The sequence below is a fragment of the Drosophila miranda genome, chromosome XR, assembly GCF_003369915.1.
Source record: "Drosophila miranda strain MSH22 chromosome XR, D.miranda_PacBio2.1, whole genome shotgun sequence".
Lineage (NCBI taxonomy): Eukaryota > Metazoa > Arthropoda > Insecta > Diptera > Drosophilidae > Drosophila > Drosophila miranda.
In genome coordinates, this window is record NC_046674.1 from 23,812,034 (window position 1) to 23,833,440 (window position 21,407).

Below are 21,407 nucleotides of genomic sequence, written 5' to 3' on the forward strand. Positions count from 1 at the left end.
AATACACTTTCTAACTTTGAAGAGCCCCAGGCTACGATAGCACAGAATGGGAATAGGAAATATTTCATTAGTAGCTCAAACAAAGACCACAATCCCAGACAACGAGCCATATTGATAGGTATTTATGCTTCTCACAGATTTGTGTAATATTTTTAATGATCCTAAGGATATCAAATGTCTAAAATAATCCACGAATAATCCTCATTTATTAGTCTCTTCTTGGGATATGCTTACAAATCCATACATTTTCCCGGAAAAACCTTTTCCAAGATTTTTGTGCGCCCCAAAAACTGTTTAGCCCCTGCCCCCCGGCCTCACCTTCTCCCTCACATACAGGTACATGCATACATATGCAGGTAATTATAATTTGAGACCTTTTGCTGATTTGTTTTTCCGATCCATTTGGGGTTTCCTATTTGGCACACTACTCTCTTCGGCTGAGTAGGGCAGCCAAGACGACGCACTAAAATATGAGGAGCAGCACACACACACACACACACGCAGTCCTGGGCCCAGGTCGAGCGTGTGTAACCCGAGCTTTTCTTTTATATTCGTATTATGCGCGGGCATGCATATTTATACCTTATAGCCGTAGACGTACTCATAGACGTAGTCATAGCCGAAGATTCCAAGAAATGCAGAGCCCCACACACACACCACGAACTCTGTCCATAAAAACAAATTTAATTGCAAGCTGTCACACACATGGCCCCCCAGCCCCTCAGTCTCTTGAAGATGGAGTCGGAGCTAAAGCCAGACCCCGAGTAAGAGTTTGTGGTGTTGGGGTCAGACCCGCTTTTTGCCCAGGCCCATCATATGCTTAGGCAGACAAATGATGTAAGTTTTTGGATAACCATCTATTGCCCATCTCTCTGGTGCCTCTCTCCCCCTCTCTCTTTGTCTCTCTGTCTCTGTTGACACTGCGAGGCCCAGGCCTGGCCTCACTTTGGCTCACTTGGTGAAAACTTTACAAATATTAAATATTTGCGTGAGCAATTCCATCCGTCCAACTGTCTGTACATCTGTCTGACATTTGGATTTGGACAGGCAGCTAATGAATACCTTACACATGTCGGCAAACAAACGCAAATAATGTCAATGGCTGCAGCAGCCCCAAGACTCTCAAGTGGCTCTTCCTCTGCCTCTGCCTCGGCATGTCCTGTCCAGCTCTCAAGCTCCAACTCGTCATGCGTCAGACTGAGAGACTGGCTGATACTGAATGTTGAATGCTGATGATGATGATGAGGCGGCTGCTGCTGCTGCTGGTGTGCCAGTTTTCAGCGCAAACTCCACTTCCAGACTACCAATCTCTGTATGTTTGTCAAAGAGTTTTCTACACGATTTGGCCGCGTTTTAACCACCAATTGGCATTGAAGCAATTAACATTAACATGCAGCTGGAGCTGGAACTGAAAACTGAAAACTGGAACGGGAATCGCGATGAGTGTTCTCTTATGTCGATTTAGATTTCACAGATTTTCTGATATTTCCAGGAATCGTGTGGCCGCCTGGAACCTTTCGAGCATTCAGCACAAAAAGCAGCAGCAACAACAAAAAATATAAAAGTTCACATCATAAATCTTAAAGTGTCACGAATCTGTCTGAAAAAAATCATTCATTTGCCCTGCAGTATGCCGTCTTTCTCACTCTTTCTCTGCTCCTCCCCCACTCTCTCTCTCTCTCTCTCACACCACAAAGGGAAGCCGCACACAGACGACGTGCCATGGAGTCGGCCCCCCGAGCCCACCAGCCCCCCCCCCCCCGGCAACAGCAACTGTAGCCGCCTGAGTGGAATTCTAATTTACACTAGACAGCAGGAGGAAAAACTCTGTTCCTGAGAACTGTTTTACTGCTTTTCGATTGATTTTTCCCAGGGGGTTTTGACCCCCTTTGATGGGAGTCTGATGCATTTGGGGGGTTTCCATCGAAAGAGATCTGTGAGAGAGTTTTGAGTTTTCTTCCAGATATGTGCCTAGAATTTCTTAATCGATCAATCGATTCGATAATCAATCTGCCTTCCCACGCACAAGACATGTATTTGGTTTTTGCAATTCTTGGGCATTCGCTGGTGAATCTCGAGCGGAGGTATGAAGTCTATTCAAAACTCTATCTAAAATCTTGTTTCACGATGAACTCCTTCTCGTATAATCTTCATTTTCTAACAATCTCTCTTTTCTCAATGTTTTTCTCATGATCTTCATCCAATTACATCCATAAATTACAGGCTCATTAATGTCTAAGGGGTTTCCTTTCTCAAATATCCCATGAAACATGATCCTCAATAATATCTTGAGAGCCGTTTCCTTCCCACACGAACACCTGAGCACAGGAAATATCTCCTAATTAAGTTTCATTGACTTTCGCCTGGGAATCTGTGAAACTGGGAATCAATTGAGTTAAAAAAGGCATTCAAATATCTATTGGCAGATCTAGGACAGATACTGGATACCGCAAACTATGCTGGACAGTGCCCTCCTTCCGCCTATCGAGTTTTAGCCAAGACTTTTGTTCTATTTTCTAAGGCCAGAAGAGCCCAGAAGAGTTCTCGGTTCTCGGTTCTCCGTCCTCGGTTCTCAGCCACAATGCAAGTGCTGTTCGATGTTGTTGCCGCATGTTTCCTTTTAGCCAAAGTGGCAAATTGACTGACATGCATTCGGTCTGACCATCCAACCCTCCAACCATCCAACCATCCGACCATCCGACCATCGATGGAATGGAGTGGAGTGGAGGAAACGTCCGACAGTCCAACGGTCTTAAAGGCTTAACTGCTTCGTTCCCAGCGCCACTCGGGGTCTGTCTGTCTGCCTGACTTGGTGTTGCATTTGCACATTTGCATATCTGCTCGTAAATATGGATGGGCCGTCTCGTGTGAGAGAGCTCTCCTCTGGCTGCCGAGGTCTCTGCAATGTCTATGAACTTTTTGCCAGACAAATTGAAATGCCTGATTCTCCAATTCTGATTCTGGTTCTGGGTTCTGGGCTCTCTCTATCTCTCTCTCTTTTTGGGCCCATTCCCATGCGTTACTTTGACATTAAACCGATGAGGCTTTGATTGTAATTCTGATTCAGATTCAGATATAGATAGTATGGTTATGGATCCCCTGCCCCCTCCCCCCTACCCCCTTAGAACACTTACTTGCGCTCTGGTATGGTGCTGTAGTAGAGAAGCAGTGTGGCAAGCTCATAGCAATTGAGGCCGGCGGACGCCACACAGGCCGCATCCACGCTCACAAGTGGGTCGCCTTTGAGGGTGCGTGTGCCTGCAAAAGAACAGATGGGGAAAATGAGAATCATAAGCGATCAGAAAATGCAGCTCCATCTCTCAATTGGTTCGCCCTGGGTGGTCGATAATGTGCGAATTAATTGAAAAGCCCGTACCCTCTCAGTGGGTATGCACTTTTCCGCCAGCGGCAAATTGCCTTTTTCTTTGCGGGTGGGGTGTGGGATGGGGGCGATTCCAATTTATAAGCAAATTTCGTTTAGTTTTCAGTGAAAGTCTAGAATTAAATGGAAAGTTTTGTCACCTGTGGAACAGGGGATGGGCACTCACCTGGCAGATAGACGCCGCTGGTCAGCAGTTTCTCGGGCAGCTCCCCGATGGAGCTGGGCGGCAGCAGCTCTGTTTCGCAGGTCTCTGGAAAAACCAAACCAAAGCGAGGAAAACGGGTGAGAAAACACATGAGAAATATGGATGGATGGATGGATGGATGGATGGATGGGGGGACCACGTATATGGGTTAATTGGGTTTTAAACGCTCGTCGACGAAAACCTTGAAAACTCGTTCAGGATCTGCGCCGTTTGCATAATAATGTCATTTGATTAATTTCGTTGCTGCCACTGGGGCAGGCAGCATGAAGCCCACAGCCTACAGCCTTCTACAGCTCCTGCGCCTGCTAGGAGGGGGGCGTGGTCTGCACCCCAAAAAACAGGTCCATCATAATTCATTTTCGGTGTCCACCGACTTTCCCATGCGACAAAAATATTTCCATATGATAAATGCGGCACATTTCAGCGTCTGCGAAAATTCTGCTGCACACCATCGCTCTGAACCTCTATCGGGGGCCACCTGTTGGTGCCACTGCCACAGAGAGCGAAACCGAAACCGTAACCGTATCCGGGGGCGGGAGTCTCTCACAAGGAGGGGGGGTGGTGGGGGGGGGGGGCGACTGGGCATTGTAATTCGATATCCCGACCACAGAGACCTGCAGCAGCCCCCGCACTTTTGCGGCTGATTTATGCCCGCTCGCAAATTGCACCCACACCCAACATACCACTAGTCGGCAGTTCGGGGTTGAACTCCAGTTGCATTCCAGTGCACACTGGTGCCAGACATTGCCATTCATCGGTATGAATATGATACGAGAAATAGCTGCAATATCTATGGATGCTAGGGAGACCTTTGCAAGCTGTTCACTAAGTGTTCGGGTGCTAGTCTTTCCTCTACCATTTTATGGGTAGAAATGCATATGAAAGGCCTCTAAAGAAGTCTGAGATCTCTCAACAATAATTAGAGCTTCTTCATTATGGCTGTACTTATTGCTGGATGGCTCCGACACTGTTCTGGGAACTATGAGTCTCTAATTTATGGCGAGGAAACCAACTGAAGGATTGAAGATTGAATAATGGAATCCTCAAGCAGGATCGATTCAATATACTCGTACCTCAAGCACTATAGGGTTAAACACTTGGGTGTGGGGCTAACAGAGTTAATGAGTGATTGCAAGCGAAGGAAGGAACGTCCACTGAGGCAGGAAAGCATCGAGAGACCCAGAGCGAGAGAGAGAGAGAGCCGTTTAGTGTAGATGAGTAATGGAATGGCTATGGATTCCGTTGGAGAGCACATTGGATGTCCCACTCTACCCCCAGAGTAAATCATAGTCGGTATCTCCCTCTCTATCTCCTCTAGTATTTCATAGTCTTCAAAATCAACCTGAACATAGAAGGAACTTTCATCAATATCCCACATTTTTCGTCCCATTTTGTACCACTGTCTGGGCCCGTGGGGGCACACTGCTTTGGTTTCTCATTTAATTTTCATATTTTAGGCTTTTGACAAATTAAAAGGCATTTGCACCGGTGTCGCTGTGTCTGTCGCTGTGGCTGCCCCTGCGGCTAACCAGAGTCTCGCCGGATGCCGTGGGCGGCTGTGGTTGTGGTTGTGGTTGTGGCTGCCGGTTTCATTACGGTGGACATATGGGCATTTTGGGCAGCACTCTCTAGAGCCTAGAGCCTAGAGCCTAGAGCCTCTAGTCTACAGTCTAGAGTCTAGAGTCTAGACCCAGAAGCTTCTGCGGCTGACGTTGCCTCTTTCCACATCCACGCGGATCAACTCGTAAAGGAACTTCAGTCGAAAGTGCAGGTACATTGTCACGATGATCAAAATGAATGTGTAATTATAGGCGTTGCACAGGACGAAGATGATCCAGCCGGGAAACATGGCACCCAAACAGCCCCGCTCGTAGATGTTTTCGGGGGCCACGGTCTTGTTGTGATAGCAGGACTCCGGGCAGGGTATCCGTGGATAATTGTAGTCCACGGGCCCCAGCATGCCGCAGCACTTGTACATCTGTTCGGTGTCGCCCAGCTGATTGGTCCTGAACATGTAGACCACGGCGTAGATGTCGTAGAGGTCGTGAAACAGATAGCTTCCGAGCACTAGGGGGGCTACACCGACAACAATTAATATGCCCAACCACTGAAGAGGAGGCGGAGCATTCATTGAGTTCATTGGGGGAGAGAGAGTCTCGTAACTCACCAATTGAGTGGCATTAAACTTGACCTTGTACACCATAATGCTATCGGTGATGAGCAGGATCAGGCTTAACAGCTGCAGGAACACCATGATCACGAGGCAAGGAAGGTAGCTAAACTTCACGGGTATACTCTGTATGATGTATATGTTCTCTCGTGCATCCTCCAGGTAAATGATCTGCCCACCGGTCAGGGATTCAGGGATTCAGGGATTCGGAGATTCGGGGATGTATTTGGAATGAGGCCAGAGATCAAAGATCACACTGAAGACTGAAGAAGACTGAAGCTTACCACAATGACTATATTTATGATAATGCAGGCCCAGTAGTAGTGTCGCGGCAAACACTCAAATCCGCTGTTCCAAGGCATAACAAATGTGGCGAAGCCCCTTCCAATTCCCTGCCTATAGTTTCTATAGACATCTTTGACTTTGAGAGAACAGGATACTGGATATTGGATACTGGATATTGGGTATTGGATATTGAATATTGGAGTTCCAAGTCCAAGATATTAAGTTTTCAAAGACTTCACTCTCTCTCCCTCTCTGTTTCAGAATTTGGGGCAGCCAGAGCTTTATCTTGAGACGATCGCCTGGCGTTTAATTGAATTAAATGTCCGGGGCAGCATTTATGAACAGAAAATATATCAAATTAGCGCTAAATTTGTGGCGCTATCTGACTTCAAAGCGCCCCGTTCGGAATGGGCACAAATTTGGCTGGATCTCGGCTGGAGCTGGCTTTTGGCTGTGGGGCGTTTAATTGAATAGTTCGGGCAGCATTTGCATACGATATTGCAGTCCGAGCGAACGGTCCTCGGACGAGGGGTTCGAGAGTAAAACAAATAAGACAAATCACGCCCAGAAATGGCCGGCGATAAGCCACGAACTGGATTCGAGTCGCGGTGTCTGTTGCAAGCGGGCAAACAGATATCTGGCTGAGCAATTTCTGTTGCTGTTGGCTATTTTTTCATGGCAAAACGTTGCGCATGCGTAATGCAATATTACGTATACGTATACGTACCCAAAGATCGTTCAGCTGCTCTTCCGCTGCCTCCGCCGCCGCCGCCGCCGCCACCATCGCTGGGCTCCTCATCGCTATCGATATGCGGAAAAGAGTTGCCCAAACAAAACAGCGGCAGTGCCGGGGATGTGGATGATGCCTCACTCTTGTCGCTGTTGCCGCTGCGGCTGCTGTTGCTGCTCCTCTTCTTTGTCTCGCTGCTGTTGCTGTTGCTGTTGCTGTTGCCACCTCCGCCTGAATTCTGTTTAATATTATTGTTGAGCAGCTCCTCGCCGGCACTCGAGCTGGAACTGGAGCTGCTGCTGTTGCTGCTCCTATCGCTGACATTGCTGTTCCCCGACGAGGTGGAGTTCATGCTGTCCTGTCTGTTGGTCAGACGCCGCAGCATGTAGCGGTTGTTGAACAGTTTGTTTTTGGTAATCAAATCGCTGCGCCTCAGCGCGCACTTGGGTGAACCGGCAATGCTGCTCGGGTTCCCCCCATTCGTGTTCCCATTATTATTGTTGTTGTTGTTGTTGTTGTTGGCCTCATCCAGTGGCAGATCCTCGCCCAGTGGTTGGGGTTGGGGCATCTGCATCTGCATCTGCAGCTCGTTCAGTGACACGCGCTCAATGCTGCGCTCCACGCTCACCAGCAGATTCTGCAGCAGCTGCGGCAGCTCGCCGCCGTCTGTTGTGGCCATCATCATTGATGCCGCCGCCGTCGTGGACATCTCCAGTTGGAGCAGGCTCAGTGGCAGTGCCAGGGGATTCGTATGGTCGATGCAATATCTCTGGACGCTCTCCACGTTCGGGGAGGAGCGCCAAACAGCATAGAGCCGTAGTGTGGCCTCAACGTCTTCGTCGTCGTCGCTTTTGTCGCTTGTTGGTGCTTCTGCAACGAGAGAAGGGGGCAAGAAAGGAGTCCACCGATTAGTTGTGTGGCTGTGGCAAGAGCAAGAGTGGGTAAATGAATGTGTTTCGATCTAATCGGGGCTTGTAGTGCTGCGGATAAGAGTTGGTCAAAGCTAAATGCCACTGGAAGGTGGCTTTTTTGGTTGCGAAAACACAAAGTTGGAAGATTTCTAGAGTGGAAAGTGATCTATATTTCCTTCTGTGGATCTTGTGGCAGTGCCAGGTTCCCTTAAGCATCGAAAATACATTGAATATGGTCTAAATTTGCTAGATATTTGAAGAATATAACTTTAATCCTGAAATATTTTACTTTTTTCTATTTAAGACTGGAATTTTCTTAGTATTTTGCTCCGCATTCCTCCAAAATCTATAATTTCAAGGGATTTGTACTTGATTACCATGGATCTATTGCTTATGATGCAAGGAAGATAAAATCTAAAGGAGAATCAAAGTTTACCATCTCTAAAGGGCGTTGAGCTTTCCTTTTCGGTTTATAGTTCGAATTATTCCTATCATGAGGCTATTTATGCCTGGATTATAGATTCTTGTACCATCCTATACTATTAATTACCTTCCTTTTCTTAAAATACTAATACTAACATTCCTTTCCTATAGTTAGTAATCATTTTTGTAATATAGATGCATTTTAGTGCTCATTTTACTCGATCATTAGACCAACATCTTTTCTGAATGTAGTCGACAGGCTCGGGTGTTCGACATGCGGCAGCGCCCCTCGGCCAGGCGGACAATCTTCAGGTTAGCGTTGCTAGGGTCACTTATTGATCCATCTCTAAAGATACTCTCTAATGAAGTAAACCTCGCTCTGCACTCCACAGAAAACAAAGAACAAAAAAAAAAGGTAGGAGAGCTACAAAAGGCATTCCCTAAACATTCTAATCCATGCATGGCCTCAAATTGAACCCAAGATGATTAGGGGGTTCCCTCCATTGGTTAAGTATAGTCGTACGGGCTGGGGATACTGGGGCTCCAAGGGTCACTAGGGATCGACCCACTTACCCAATTTGATGCACAGATAGAGCTCTGCGGGACGAAGTGCGTGCGCGATCTCAGCGTCGCTCAAATGCAGCACCAGCGCTCCATTGGGTGTTGCCAAAGGCCAGCCGGCGTGCCATAACCAGGACTGCAAGACGGATAAACATAAACGGATGATAAACGGTGATTGAAGGAGGTAGAGGGGCAGGGGCAGTGGCAGTGGCAGGGGCTGAGAGATTGAGTAACGAAATCATTTGCAAATTTTTATTATTACAGCGATTACATGTTTTGGGGAGCACAGGAGAGCCGAGAGTTTGAGTCTGAAAATTATGCAGGCCACAACACCCGCAAGTGTTAAGCTGCAGAAAAGGAAACCAAAGCCGTGGAAAAATTGGGGGAAAAATGCGCGAGGCTTAGACTCACTGACTGTCTGTCAGAGCCAGGGTCTCCCCGATACATACGTATATATATATTTGTCTGTGGGGGTCTCAGTCTGCGGCCCGGGTATCAGAGATGTGGCCACAACTTTGTGGCATGGCCCGGGCAGGACCAGACCAGACCAGACCAGACCAGACCCCAAAAACCCGAACACGGCAATAGGCGATGGAAAATTATAGATAAATCATGCAAGTCAAACTTTTTTCCTTTTTTTTTTTTCTTTTCTTTTTTTTTTTTTGGCAATTTCTGCTAATTTTTGGTTATTACCCTTTCAGCGTTTCAGCCAGAAAAAAAGGCAGCAAAAGCAGAAAAACGCAGATTTCACCCCTACGGGAATGTGAAATCGAATTTTGAGACTCGGACCTCAGAGAGGGAGCTCCCCCCCCCCCCCAACCAGCGATCCCTGTGCCACTATTAATTGTTGCAAAGCGAAAATGTTGCCATCGCATTTTGGTTGCTAATTTGCCAGATAGATTTCCTTTTGCATTTGATTTTTCGATTCGCAAAAAAAAGGCAAAAAACAAAACAAAGCAAAAAAAAGGTGCGCGCTGCGCACTGGCTGCTTGATTTATGGCTTGGATTTCTGCTTGATTTTATTGGTAACAAAGCGTTTTTGGGCTTTTGTTGCACATGCCACAGACCAGAGAGACCACAGCGAGACACAGACCCCACAGAGACAGCAGAGATACAGAGCAGCAGCGGCAGCGGCAGCAGCTGGGCCAGGAGGAGGAGCAGAGCGGGGAGCGGACACAGTGAAGCATAAATCAATTGTTGTCGCACGAGAGACAGAGAGAGAGAGAGAGAGGGAGAGGAGGGTGCCGTGCCGTGCCCCATGAAGAGGGTCCGTCGCTATCCATCGATATCCATTCAAACAGAAAATGATCAATTTTGTCATTTGATCAAAGCCGCAGAAACGATCGAATCGATCGCAACGATCGCAACGCATCGTTTACAATCGATTGAACAAAATGATCATCGCCGATCAACCGAACGAAAAACCACACAACGACAGTCCGCACTTCCTCTGGAGAAGGCTCCACAGTCGCCACGCCACGCCACTTCACTCCACTCCTCTCCTCTCCTGCCCTGTGGCGCAGTGGGTCTTTTTTTTCGGGTAGGTATACATATCGTATCGCTGTCGCCACATGCTAAAATAATGATTTTTCGTAACATTTTCTGCTTGATTGCCGCTCTGCCACATGCAATAGCAGCTTCGAGAGCTCCCTGCTCTCTGCAAAGTCTCCAATCTGTGATCCAAAGGGGGTTCTAAATCATTGGAATCGGTTACGTTTCAGTTTCATCGTCATTGACCCAAATGCGCGCGTCGCTCGGACGCCGCTTGTCATTGTCATCGTAAGCGTTCTCGTTGTCGTTCTCGTTCTCGTTCTCGTTGTCTGGGATGATGATGGTGTTGCCTACAATGGAACCAACCCCGAAGCAGGGGCACAGGCACAGGCACAGTATCTGGCCCCAAGCCTCCAGCTCCACTCAGCAGTCGTCTCGCTGATCGATCGCTCGATGTTACGTTTTCGATTTTCTGCTCTGAATTTCTGCTTCATTCAATGTCAAGTCGCATATATTTTCAAATTCCTCAGAGATACTCTAACATTGGGTTTGAAAATGAGAACGAGCACGAACAGAGCAAGAAGTGGGCATGATAATCGATAGTATTATCGATTACAAGATATTAACATGGTAGTTTTTTAAGCAAACTGCCTCCTTGAGCGATCCTTTCGTTACAGTTCAAAGGAGAAAAGTTATTAGATCGATTATTATCTATAATATTATCGATTACGAAAGATAGAGCGGACATTTTCCCTTAGCCCCAAGGTTGAAAAGGGTTTCAATCGATTAACGAATAAAAAGAAGCAGAAATATTTGTTAGGGATTATCGATTAGAAAGCGATTATTTCTTGCTCTTATCTACGAAACGAAATATGATGCACTACCATTACAACTCGAAGTGGATATCTTTCAATAAATCATTTCTAAATACTTCTATAATCTAATATAATCGATCTTCAATCAGATAGCAACAAGAAGACTACTCAGATATCAATGAAATAATTCCAAATTCTCTTATTTCTCGAAGATATGCCTAACATCTTTAAATATCTTTGAGCCATGAAATATCTGCATCATTTTCAAGCATATTCCCATTGAAATGTTTACTGTTTATAGACAGAATATACTATTTCCTAAGAACATGAAATAAATATCTCAAAACCCCAAAAAAAAGGAAACGCAAAAAACCACAAAAAAAAGTAAAGCAAATCCAAAGAGATTTCGCAGAATTCTAGCAATCCAATAAAAAAAATAGAGGGTATGAAAGCCATCACCATCAGCCGTATCCAAAAGATACAAAAGTATCTTTTTGTTCTTGTTACCGCATTCTGATCGGTTTTTTGGTCGTTGTTGTGTCATTTTCGGTTTTTGTATACAATTTGTTGTGGGGCGACAAATTTCCGTTCCATTGGCGGCTTTTGGCCTTTCGGCTTTCGGCTTTTGAGTGCTTTTGAGTGCCGAATGCCTTGCCCCTCGTTGGAGGCCATAAATCTGCCGGGGGTTCGGCTTTTTTTTTTTGCTGGCGAGGATTTGTCTGGGGATCCTGGATGGATCAGAGCGCGTATATCATTCCATCATTCATACGCGTTTTTTTTTATGTGTAGCCCATTCCCACGCCTTTGATGTTGAAAACTAAATTACCGACCAGCACAAAAACGCCATCAACAGGCAGCGGCAGCGACGGACTCAAGGGGACTCAAGCGGATCGACAGGCGGACGGACGGGCGGACTGGCGGACGGGGGCTGTGTGTATGAGTAATCAAGCCGACATGGATTGGTCTCTGGCATTAGCATATATGCAGATATACTCGCACATATATGTATATACATATATCTGAAGAAACAGAAACAGAAACAGCAACAGAAAACACATATCCCGGCGCGTGTGGCGCCCCAGCCTATGCCAATTATTCAATGCGGGTGCAGCCAACAGTCGTACACGGATTCGGATTTGGATTCGGATTCGGATTCGACTCGAAGTTTGGTGGCAGGGGGGGGTGGGGTAGGCATCGTTGGGGACCACCGTGGTGTGGAGCCAGAGAATTACGCATGCAAAAGGCGCACACAGGGCGTTGCACAAAGCGAAAAAAAAGGGGCACCACACGGACACGCGGACACCCACCGGCACTTGGCTTGTTTTGCTTAATAATTTATAGTAGAAACGCATAAAAAAAAGAAGCAGACAACTTGTTGGCCGCTGGCCGCTGGCCACTGGCCTCCCTCCCGGCTACCTTCCTTTTGGTGGCACTTTGGTGGCAACAGCTCCGCACTGGGCATTCGTTTCGCTTATTGGCAATCGCTTCAGCAGAGTGTTTCTCTTAATTTCTCAGCTCTAACAATAATTAATTTGTTGGGAAAAAAAAGGGCCACACCTGAGCCCAAGAGAGCGCCCCCTCCGGCAGTGGGTAATTATTATCCGCGAGGGGGTACACGGCAGAGGCAGAGGCATGCCGCCGCGACCTCGGCCTTTGGGAGGTCTCTTGCCGCAAAAGGGAGAAACCGTTTGCCGTTTGCCGTTTTCCGTTTATTTCTTTTTGGCCAAATCGTTTGCGATGGCCAACAATTGATTTCGCAGGTTACTTCATTCATCTTGCATTTTAATCTGTTGCCAAATTGTTTGTTATGTGTTTTGTGTTGTTTTGTTTCATTCAGGGTTCCATTCATTAAGTTATTAAGTAAACGTGGAAATCGGATAACATTCTTCGAAAGAGCCATTAAGCCTTGAAGCACCTGATGAATCATTTCCGATGGAGTTTCTGCACAAACGGAGTTCCACGTATCTTGTTGTTGAGGAACTCTCCAAGCTGGTTTAAGAACTCATTTAGAGGACCTTTCAAATATCCTTTCGCTTTGGGAAACAGCACAAACAGAGAGCTACCGATGATCACTTTCAGGATATCACAGCTCATCCCTTCGCAGCTAAGCCGCACTGGGAGAGAGCTATGAAAACATTTGAGGGATTTTTCATGGTTGTGATGAATAATTTGAATAGTTTTAGGGAACAAATAGTGATCATGTACATCCCATTGATTCATTTAGGATGTAGTTCTAGAAGTCCTTGAAAAATATTCATAGATTGCTGAATGAATGAAAATACGAGTATTCATACAACAATACAACATGCAAGGAAATATCTTTTGGGTTTCTTGAGGTGTTTTTGTCTCAATTTATTCCAGCTCCAAAAAGGCTGAACGCCCCTTCCAATAAGAAGCTCACAGATCACAGATTGTTCTTCTTTAGAACATCTTCCTGGAGAACTGCCTGCTCCAATTCTACTACAATTCCATCTTTTATCAATTAACACTCCATAGAATCCACGGAATCGCCGCATTTCTATTTATAATCCATCGTTAAATCCATCTTCCGGCACCATTTACCCTGCAAAATCAACAAGAAATTCTGCAATTGCAACTGCCACATTCTGCAGGGCAGAGAAAAGTGAAGATATTCCCCTGGAAAAAAGCTTTGAACTTTTGCACTAACAAAGCGGTTCACATTTTTTGTTTTTGGTTTTTGTTTTTTTGTTATTTATTGCGACGTCACATTTCCGCTTGATCTGCCACAGAGAGCGGCCATCAAACGGCGTGGCATGTCATCGGCACCACCATCATCTATGCCACATGTCCATGTCCGTGCCCCTGCCCATGCCACAGCCATTCGATGTGGCCACACCTACAAATTGTTTGTGTTTCTTGGGTGTGTGTGTGTGTGTGTGTGTGTGTGCGGCGGGGGCGAAAGAGAGCTCCATATATCGTATATATACGATATACATATATGTATGTATGTTTGTGGCATGCACCATATGCATATGGCAGAATTTTTGCACTGTTTTGCGATCACAGCAAAAGCAGATGGACAGAGAGAGCGAGAGGGAGACGGAGAGGGTGAGATGGAGCTGCTCCAAAAATAGATCAGGTCTAGGCTGTCATGCATGCTGCACGGCCGGAATGTGCCACAACAGCAGAACGTTCTGCAAATGTTCTTGGAACGTCTGCCTGCCCTGCCCCATGGCTGCCCCCCGCTTGGAAGCAGGGGCCCCCCCTTGCAAATTGTTTTTTTTTTCATTTTTTTTTTTGCATCCCCACTTTGGGGCACAGGAAGTGCCTCATTGGGTGTTGAAATCCTATAGGGCGCATCCAGAATAATCAGCGATCTGATGCCTGTCACATTTAGAGGCAACCAGAAGTGCCTTAAGATAACAAAAGACCATTCCGTTTCGATTTCGTGTGGCAACATCAAAGGCAAGCACAGCAGAAAAAGAAGACAAAAACTGTTGCAAGTTACATCAGCAGAAGACACACAGAGTGAGAGGAAGAGAGAGATGGGGGGGCAGCCTCTCAATTACGAGAGCAATTGTCGATCGAGTAACAGCAAAAACCGGTACCACAACCGATGTTCTTCTGGAGACTTGAGAGCATGGGGCAAGGGGAGAGCTCTGCCTCTGCTCTAGAGCTCTGCGGCCACTTTCCACGTTCCGTTCACAGCTGATCATGAACTTCGTTTCGTTTCGGGAGGGGGTGCTGGCTGACTGGCTGGCTGGCTGGCTGGCTGGCTGGCTGCAAAAATCAGCTGAAAACGAGTTTCTTATGGCATAATAACAGAAAAACGACGCCACAACAATGATTGAAGATCTGATCTGATGTGCTGTTGAGTGTTTTGGCTCTGCTCTTCTCTAGCTGTAGCTGTATCTCTGTATCTGTATCTCTATAGATGTAGTATCTGTGTGTCTTTCTATCTGTAGCTGTAGCTGTAGCTCTGTATCTTTCTCTACGGTGTATCTGCAATTGAAAAAGTTGTTAGCCACATCAATTCCAAAAACGTCCATAAACTTGTTAATGCATCCGATAAAAGGAACAAAAACACACACACCAATAACCGTAGAACATTTCCCCTTGCAAAAGGGCATTCCCCACCCCCAACTCCCAACTCCCACCCCCACCCCCCCTTATATTTCAAAGGAAATTTCCAATAAGGAAGTAAAAAGCGAAAAAACGAGTAGCCAATATTCGTTTCTTTCTTTTGATTGTTTTTCGGTGAAAATTCTAGGAAATACTTTTCAGCTGAGAGAGAAAAACCACGAAATGTAATTCTGTTCTTGCAGAAAGAAAGAAAGAAAAACCTGGTGGTGGGGAGCGGGGGTTGAGGGGGGGGGGGGTGTTCTCTGGCAGGGAGGACTCTTCCACAACAAATCGAAATAAACTTTATGCACGTAAATTTTTAATGAGCCCAGCACGAAGTCAATTTCAATGCTAATCCGGCGGCCAAACAGAGCCTGGGTCTTGGTCTTGGACTTGGACATCGTTCGTGGACATTCAGGAGTCGGAGGCGACCACCACAGAGGGCCAGACGATGACTTCTCTATCCCTGCTGTCCCTGCTATCCATGCTGCCCCTGCTGCCCCTGCTGCCCCTGCTGCCCCTGCTGCTTACTGTTGCTGTTGCTGTTGCTGTTGCTGGCACATGTGCCCTTAAGCCACAAATCACGAAGGTGGCGCAATCTGACATCCTACTCAGAGGTGGCCCTCAGGCCTCAGGTGTGTTTTGTTGCTGTTTGTGCTGTGGCCAAAGAGATATCTCTAGAGTTACGCTTGAACTTGACAAATGCACAAATAACGTGATGCCGAAACGAAATCCTGGCTGGCTGGCTGGCTGGCTGGCTCTCTGGCTCTCTGACTGGCTCGCTAGCAAACGCGAACTTCAAAACTGGTAGATAATTTATTATTGAACCATTTATTAGAGCGTGTCGCAATAGTCGTCGTCGTCGAGAGTCGTGGCGGGGAGTTGTTGTTGCAGCTGTGTGCTGCAGCAGCAAAGTCCACACAATTGTCGCTTCGGTCGCTTTGGTCGCTTTGGTGCGCTAGGGCTTGTCAGTCATTCGGTTTTGACGGCTTCGTTTGTTGGCTGCACAATATTTATAGCGTAAAAAGATACTATTTGGTTTGCTCGAAGCGTTCCAGGCAGTCGATTCCCACGTCCACATCCACGTCCACGTCTGGGCTCTGGCTATGGCTATGGCTCTGCCTTTTGTCTTTGTCTACCTGTTGGCATTGCAGGAAGCATTCACCTCCCGTTGAAGCACACACGCACACACCGTACACACAGACAGATGCGCAGCTATAGATACACAGATACTTAGATACTTGTAGCCAAAGAAAGCAAAGACAATGTACATCATAATAATGAGGATAATCACGATGATGAGCAGACAACAAGAGCCACAGACACAGACGCAGACACACAGACAACAAAAATAAGGAACAACAACAAAAAAGTATTTCTATGTGTGTGCGAGTGTCTGCGGATTCGGTGTCTGCCACTTGACGAGCGAATGCCTGCCCCTGCCCCTGCCCCTGCCCCATTCCCATTCCCAATCCCCAGTTCCCGTCGAAACGGCGACTCATCGCCTGCGGGGCATGCGGCTTTTGTGCCTGGCTTAATTACTAAGCGAATCACACACGCGCCTGAATAATTCAAGGCTATCTTCTGGATGCGCTGTATCTATTGCCAGCTGCAGTATCCGCAGTGTATCGGAGGTGCAACGGCAGTCCCTATGAAACTTAATCCCTGGACGGGGAGGGGCGTTTATGACTAAGTATTTTATAATCAAGTGGCAAAAGTATCTGTATCTGTAGCTGCTTCTGCGCTAATGTATCTGTATCTTTAACTGCTTAGTTCTTTAGCTGGGCTGGCATTACGCAGCAAATTGTTGGAGTTTTTTTTGTTCCTGGACAGCGCCAGACGACACTTTGAGGAATGTTTCTCGCTTACAGAACTACTATCCATAAGATGCATTCTCATGACTGGCTTTAATGGAAAAATGTAATGCGAGACTGCAGATACAAAAATTCCTCAAGGAATCTGTGTGATAATCATTAAAAAATAATCCAAAATTATGAAAAATATCTGAAACTCAGTAAAAGTAAAAGATAATAGATTTTCAATTTCTCTTATTGTGAGATACTTTTGTGGGAACTCAATCTGTGGACCATCCTTAAATGTTTTTAATGAAAACTGAAGTATATTTTGAATATTTCATTTTATTATGAAATTCCGACAAAAGAATTCTTTTCATATTTCTAGGAATGATGAAACGAAACCCATAAGATCCCAAAAATACGCAGGAGCTTGAGCTTACGCCTTGAATTTTGAGTGTTATTTGGGAAACATTAAGTACAAAATACAAGTATATTGGATAAAATATAAGAGGCTTCTACGAATATTTCTATTGAAACACTTAAGGAATACAAAAATAACTTCAAGAACCTTTCATACCAATTCCACCTTCAAAAGATCGTTTTGTATCTGACAGTATTACTAAACTTGCAACCCATTAAGCCATAAAATCGTACCCAAATGTCAAAGTTATCTTCTTGAATGGCCAATACATACATATCTGTCACAATAAAAAACAACTGAAACCAATCTACAAGTCATCTTTTTTGTCAGCATAATAAAACCATTTAAAGTATGAGTTTATTCACGAATGCTCTTCGGAATACTCCAACTCCACACCACAGTCCACTCATTTGTGAATCCAGTCACATATCATCATCCGTTCGCGTATCCTGAAAGACAACTTCCTTCCCCAGCGATCGTGTGCCGTGCTGTGCCCAAGGAGTATGATGATGTGATATGTGATGGCCATTTGGTCATTCAAACACGTGTTCGAATGTGCCGAATGCACTCACGGAATGAATGGAGTTGCGAGTGCATTTTTACAAGTTATTTTATGCAAGCCATAAATATGCACTTTACACTTTTGCACAGACACACATACATACGGACATTTCTCTATCCTCCAATGCCCCATGTCTCTGGAGTCTCTGCCTCTATGCCTCTCTGTCTTTGTGGGGGGAAAAAACAAACAGCAAATGCCTTTGCCAGATGCTCTTAGTTAGACCAACACAAATATGTATGTATCTTTCTATCTATCTATCTATCTAGCTATCCCATAGAGCGCGGCACCGAGAGAGAAAGAGCACCCAAGCGGTGTCCGTAGTCCCCCTGGAGGGGCGCTCTTGCTGTTGCTGTTGCTGTTGCATACAAATTATGTACAAACATGTTTTGCAGAAATGTTCAATTCATTATCGCTAACAAATGCCGATCATGTTGTGTGTTCAAAAGCAAACACACAACAGTTCAAAGCACTTTTCTGCAAATTATTGCAAACACAGATACTACACAGATCGAAGGAGCACACTGACTCCAATGGACAGCGATTGATGGACACACTCCACACTCCACACTGGACACAGACAACGTTCAACTCGGAAGCCCATTGGCCAATGGCCAGGCCATCGCCTAATCGTAATTGCTGTTCCACTAAGTGATATGCCGTGTTCCTACTCCGACGAAACGAAACGAAAAAAATACCAAATACAAAACAGAATTAAAGTTCACTCCGAAAATCTGTTTTTCAGTCGCAGACTGTACTAAACTGTACCACTCTCTGTTCTCCCTTTATTCCCCTTTTCCACTTAATACACAATTTCCGCTTCCAGAACAAAAAAAAAAAGGGGGCAACGGCAACCCTTCTGCGTTTGCGGCTGCCGCTGCGTCTGCGCAGAAACCGAATTAAATTACAGAACGTGCCCCGTTTGGAAATCGCAGCTATGGAGTTCCATTGAGGAGCAGCAGCAGCGGCAGCAGCACCATGCAACAAATTAAAAGGCAATTAACATGCAAAGAGAGGCCAGAGAGGCAGCTGCAACAAATTGCAATCGCTGTGGCAGGTCAAACGCACAAGCACACACACAATAACAAAAACCGACATTTACGACTCCTCCAAATCAGCTGCAAATGTGGCTGGCTGGCTGATTGATTCAAATATACTCAAGCAGCAAGTAGGTCACGCAGCAGCAGCAGCAGCCTCCCACAGATGTGCCACACAGTGCGTATGCGTTACGACAAACAAAATTATTATAAATTACACTTTAGACACACGAATTTACGGGGTCGGCCACTTGGCCACTCGGCCGCTGATAAGCAGCGTTAAGAACCAATTTTTTATGGTCATGACTAGAGTCTTAGAACGGTGGGGAGGGGGCACAGAGACAACCCACACTTGTACTTGCACACGGTCTTTGGATTTTGTTTTTTTTTTTTTTGTCATTGACTTAAACACGAAGCCCCTTCCCTTTTTTGTTTTTTTTTTTTTCTTTTCTGTGTGTGGCAGCACCTCGAGAGTGGTCGAGAGTAGATTCTAACAAAACCGCGTGGGCCTGACCCGAAGGACGCTTCCGCTGGCCTTTGTGCCCGCTCAATGTGTGTCTGTGTGTGTGTGTGTGTGTGTAATAAGTATGCAAATTGCCAATCGAGTGGAAAACAATTGATTTTTAATGAATTCTGAGGTCAGGGTCGTCGTCGTTGTCGGCGCTCCACACTCGACAATTATTGGCCATAAATACGGTTACGTTAATAAACTTTGGAATGAAAGATCGTTAGATCGTTAGATCTTTGGATTGTGGCCAGATCTCAGATGTATGTACATATCTATGTGTATGTATGTATATGTATTACCTCCAACTAGTGGTGCTGCAATAAAAAGGGAATCCAATACGGAATCCGTTGATTTATGTCTTGGTTGCTCGTTAATTTTCTATATAAAAATAGATGCACTTTTCTTTTGATTTGTATTTTACGATTATTCCTTTTTTTTCTTTTTCTTTAGTTAGTACAAAAAAATAACAAAAAAAACATTCGAAGGCACTCGGTTTTTATTATAACGTTTTTTCTAGGCACGAGATGTTATGTTATATTCCATTCATCACTTGGGATATTCAATTTATTTGCATTTTTATATCTCCGCGAATTTCTTGGGGCCGCTTTGAAAACTACGAATACACGAAGATACTCTGAGCGCTGAACGGTTGCACGTTTATTGTGTTGCACGCGTTGCAAGGCTCTGCTATCGGGCTCGGTTCGGTTCGGAATCGGGGAACGATTTTTGCTTTCTGCCGCACACACGACTGCGCGTCGCAAAGGCCGTTTCAACTTTGGGGCGGCAAGGCCGTTTTCAAATCCGCCCGCCTTCGAAAGTTGCTGGCGCTTGCAAATGTTGCTCGGCAACATTGCTCGCGTGTTGCTGGGGGACAAAACAGGGTATGGACGACAGGCATACGGCACAGAAAATTCAACGCCTGTTGGCTAAAGTCCACCCCAATTCGTAACATACTTTGGTTTTTAACAGTGCTTGTAAACAATCAGAGCATATTACTGATCAAACCACCGTGAGGTGAGGTGCGTGGGCTCTTGATATGTTGCTGGGCCTGTTTTGCCTGTTGTCCATACCTTTCCATAGTCACCAAAGTTCGGTTACGAAGAGAGAGTGAGAAAGAGAGAGAGAGAGAGCGAAGTCGAGGCTCGAGTCCGCACGACCAGTTCCGTCAAGCCAAATGTTGCTGAATATCCGACTCATGTTCTTAAGGCACCTAAAGCAGTGAGAAACGGAAGAGAGCGCGGAAATACACGAGCAACGAAGACGACGAAATGGCATAAAAACCCATGAGAGTACGCATAACAGCGGCTGTTAGCAGTTAACATTACAAGTTCTAGCACTGTTAGTGCATTTCGACTTATTTTAACAGAGGCAGTTACCCGTCGAAATACGTATAAATTTGAAAATTCTCTGCTTTTGGATAAGGAAAAACCTTTTAAGACTAAGAACTATATACCATTGACAAACATTAGCCATTACAGATTTTAATTATAGATATATTGAGCACTTTTGGGGTATTTTATGGGCTTGAGATGCTATTTTGTATCGTTTAAGCTTAGATACTATTAAAATATTCATGTATTCTCATGCCGCAAGATTATCCCTAGTAGATAGATCCTCTATACAAGGTGAAAAACACCTAAAACATCTGAATCCTACTCGCCGGATTGATCGATTGTGCATTCAATTGTAAGTATCTAAAGATCAATGGAGAAACAGATTAAAAGATACTTCTATGATTCTGTGACAATTTCAAGGAATTTGATTCAATTCCAAAGTATTTTATAGGACTAAAATTCCAAGCCACAAGGAAAATCGCATTCCAAGAATTAATTTGGGCCTCGAGAGGCGCACTTAAAGGGTTCCCGTTCCCCACCATCCCATCTGCATCTCCATCTGCTGTTCCTTTCTGTAATCCAACATTCCAATTTATAGAAGAAAAACCAACCCAAAGCCCAAAATCAAAGTAAATTTAACTGCGATTTAAAGAACTTCATTGCCAGGGCAGAAAATTACTCCCGACTCTTTGGCCA

The 21,407-nt window shown here is 45.5% G+C and overlaps 2 protein-coding genes across 4 annotated transcripts in view; both read right to left on the reverse strand.

Annotated features, from left to right (window-relative positions):
- LOC108152453 (pleckstrin homology domain-containing family G member 3) overlaps positions 1 to 21,407 on the reverse strand; it is a 52,541-nt gene that overhangs the window by 17,062 nt on the left and 14,072 nt on the right. For both annotated transcript variants that reach the window (XM_033386377.1, XM_017281815.2), the window contains exons 4-7: positions 8,680 to 8,803; positions 6,770 to 7,642; positions 3,549 to 3,632; positions 3,135 to 3,258 (exon numbers count right to left, since the gene is read on the reverse strand). In XM_033386377.1, coding sequence (XP_033242268.1) covers positions 3,135 to 3,258; positions 3,549 to 3,632; positions 6,770 to 7,642; positions 8,680 to 8,803 — 1,205 coding nt within the window. The remainder of the gene's footprint in view (positions 1 to 3,134; positions 3,259 to 3,548; positions 3,633 to 6,769; positions 7,643 to 8,679; positions 8,804 to 21,407) is intronic.
- On the reverse strand, positions 4,955 to 6,208 carry LOC108152454 (protein late bloomer-like). Of its 2 annotated transcripts, XM_017281817.2 has the most exons (3): positions 6,042 to 6,208; positions 5,755 to 5,928; positions 4,962 to 5,694 (listed from the first exon to the last, which is right to left on the reverse strand). In XM_017281817.2, exons 1-3 carry the CDS (start codon positions 6,117 to 6,119, stop codon positions 5,272 to 5,274), a joined length of 675 nt encoding a protein of 224 aa, XP_017137306.1. In that variant the 5' UTR covers positions 6,120 to 6,208; the 3' UTR covers positions 4,962 to 5,271. The 2 variants fall into 2 exon arrangements, with proteins under 2 accessions (XP_017137307.1, XP_017137306.1); XM_017281818.2 differs by lacking the exon at positions 6,042 to 6,208 and having other exon boundaries at positions 4,955 to 5,663; positions 5,755 to 5,840.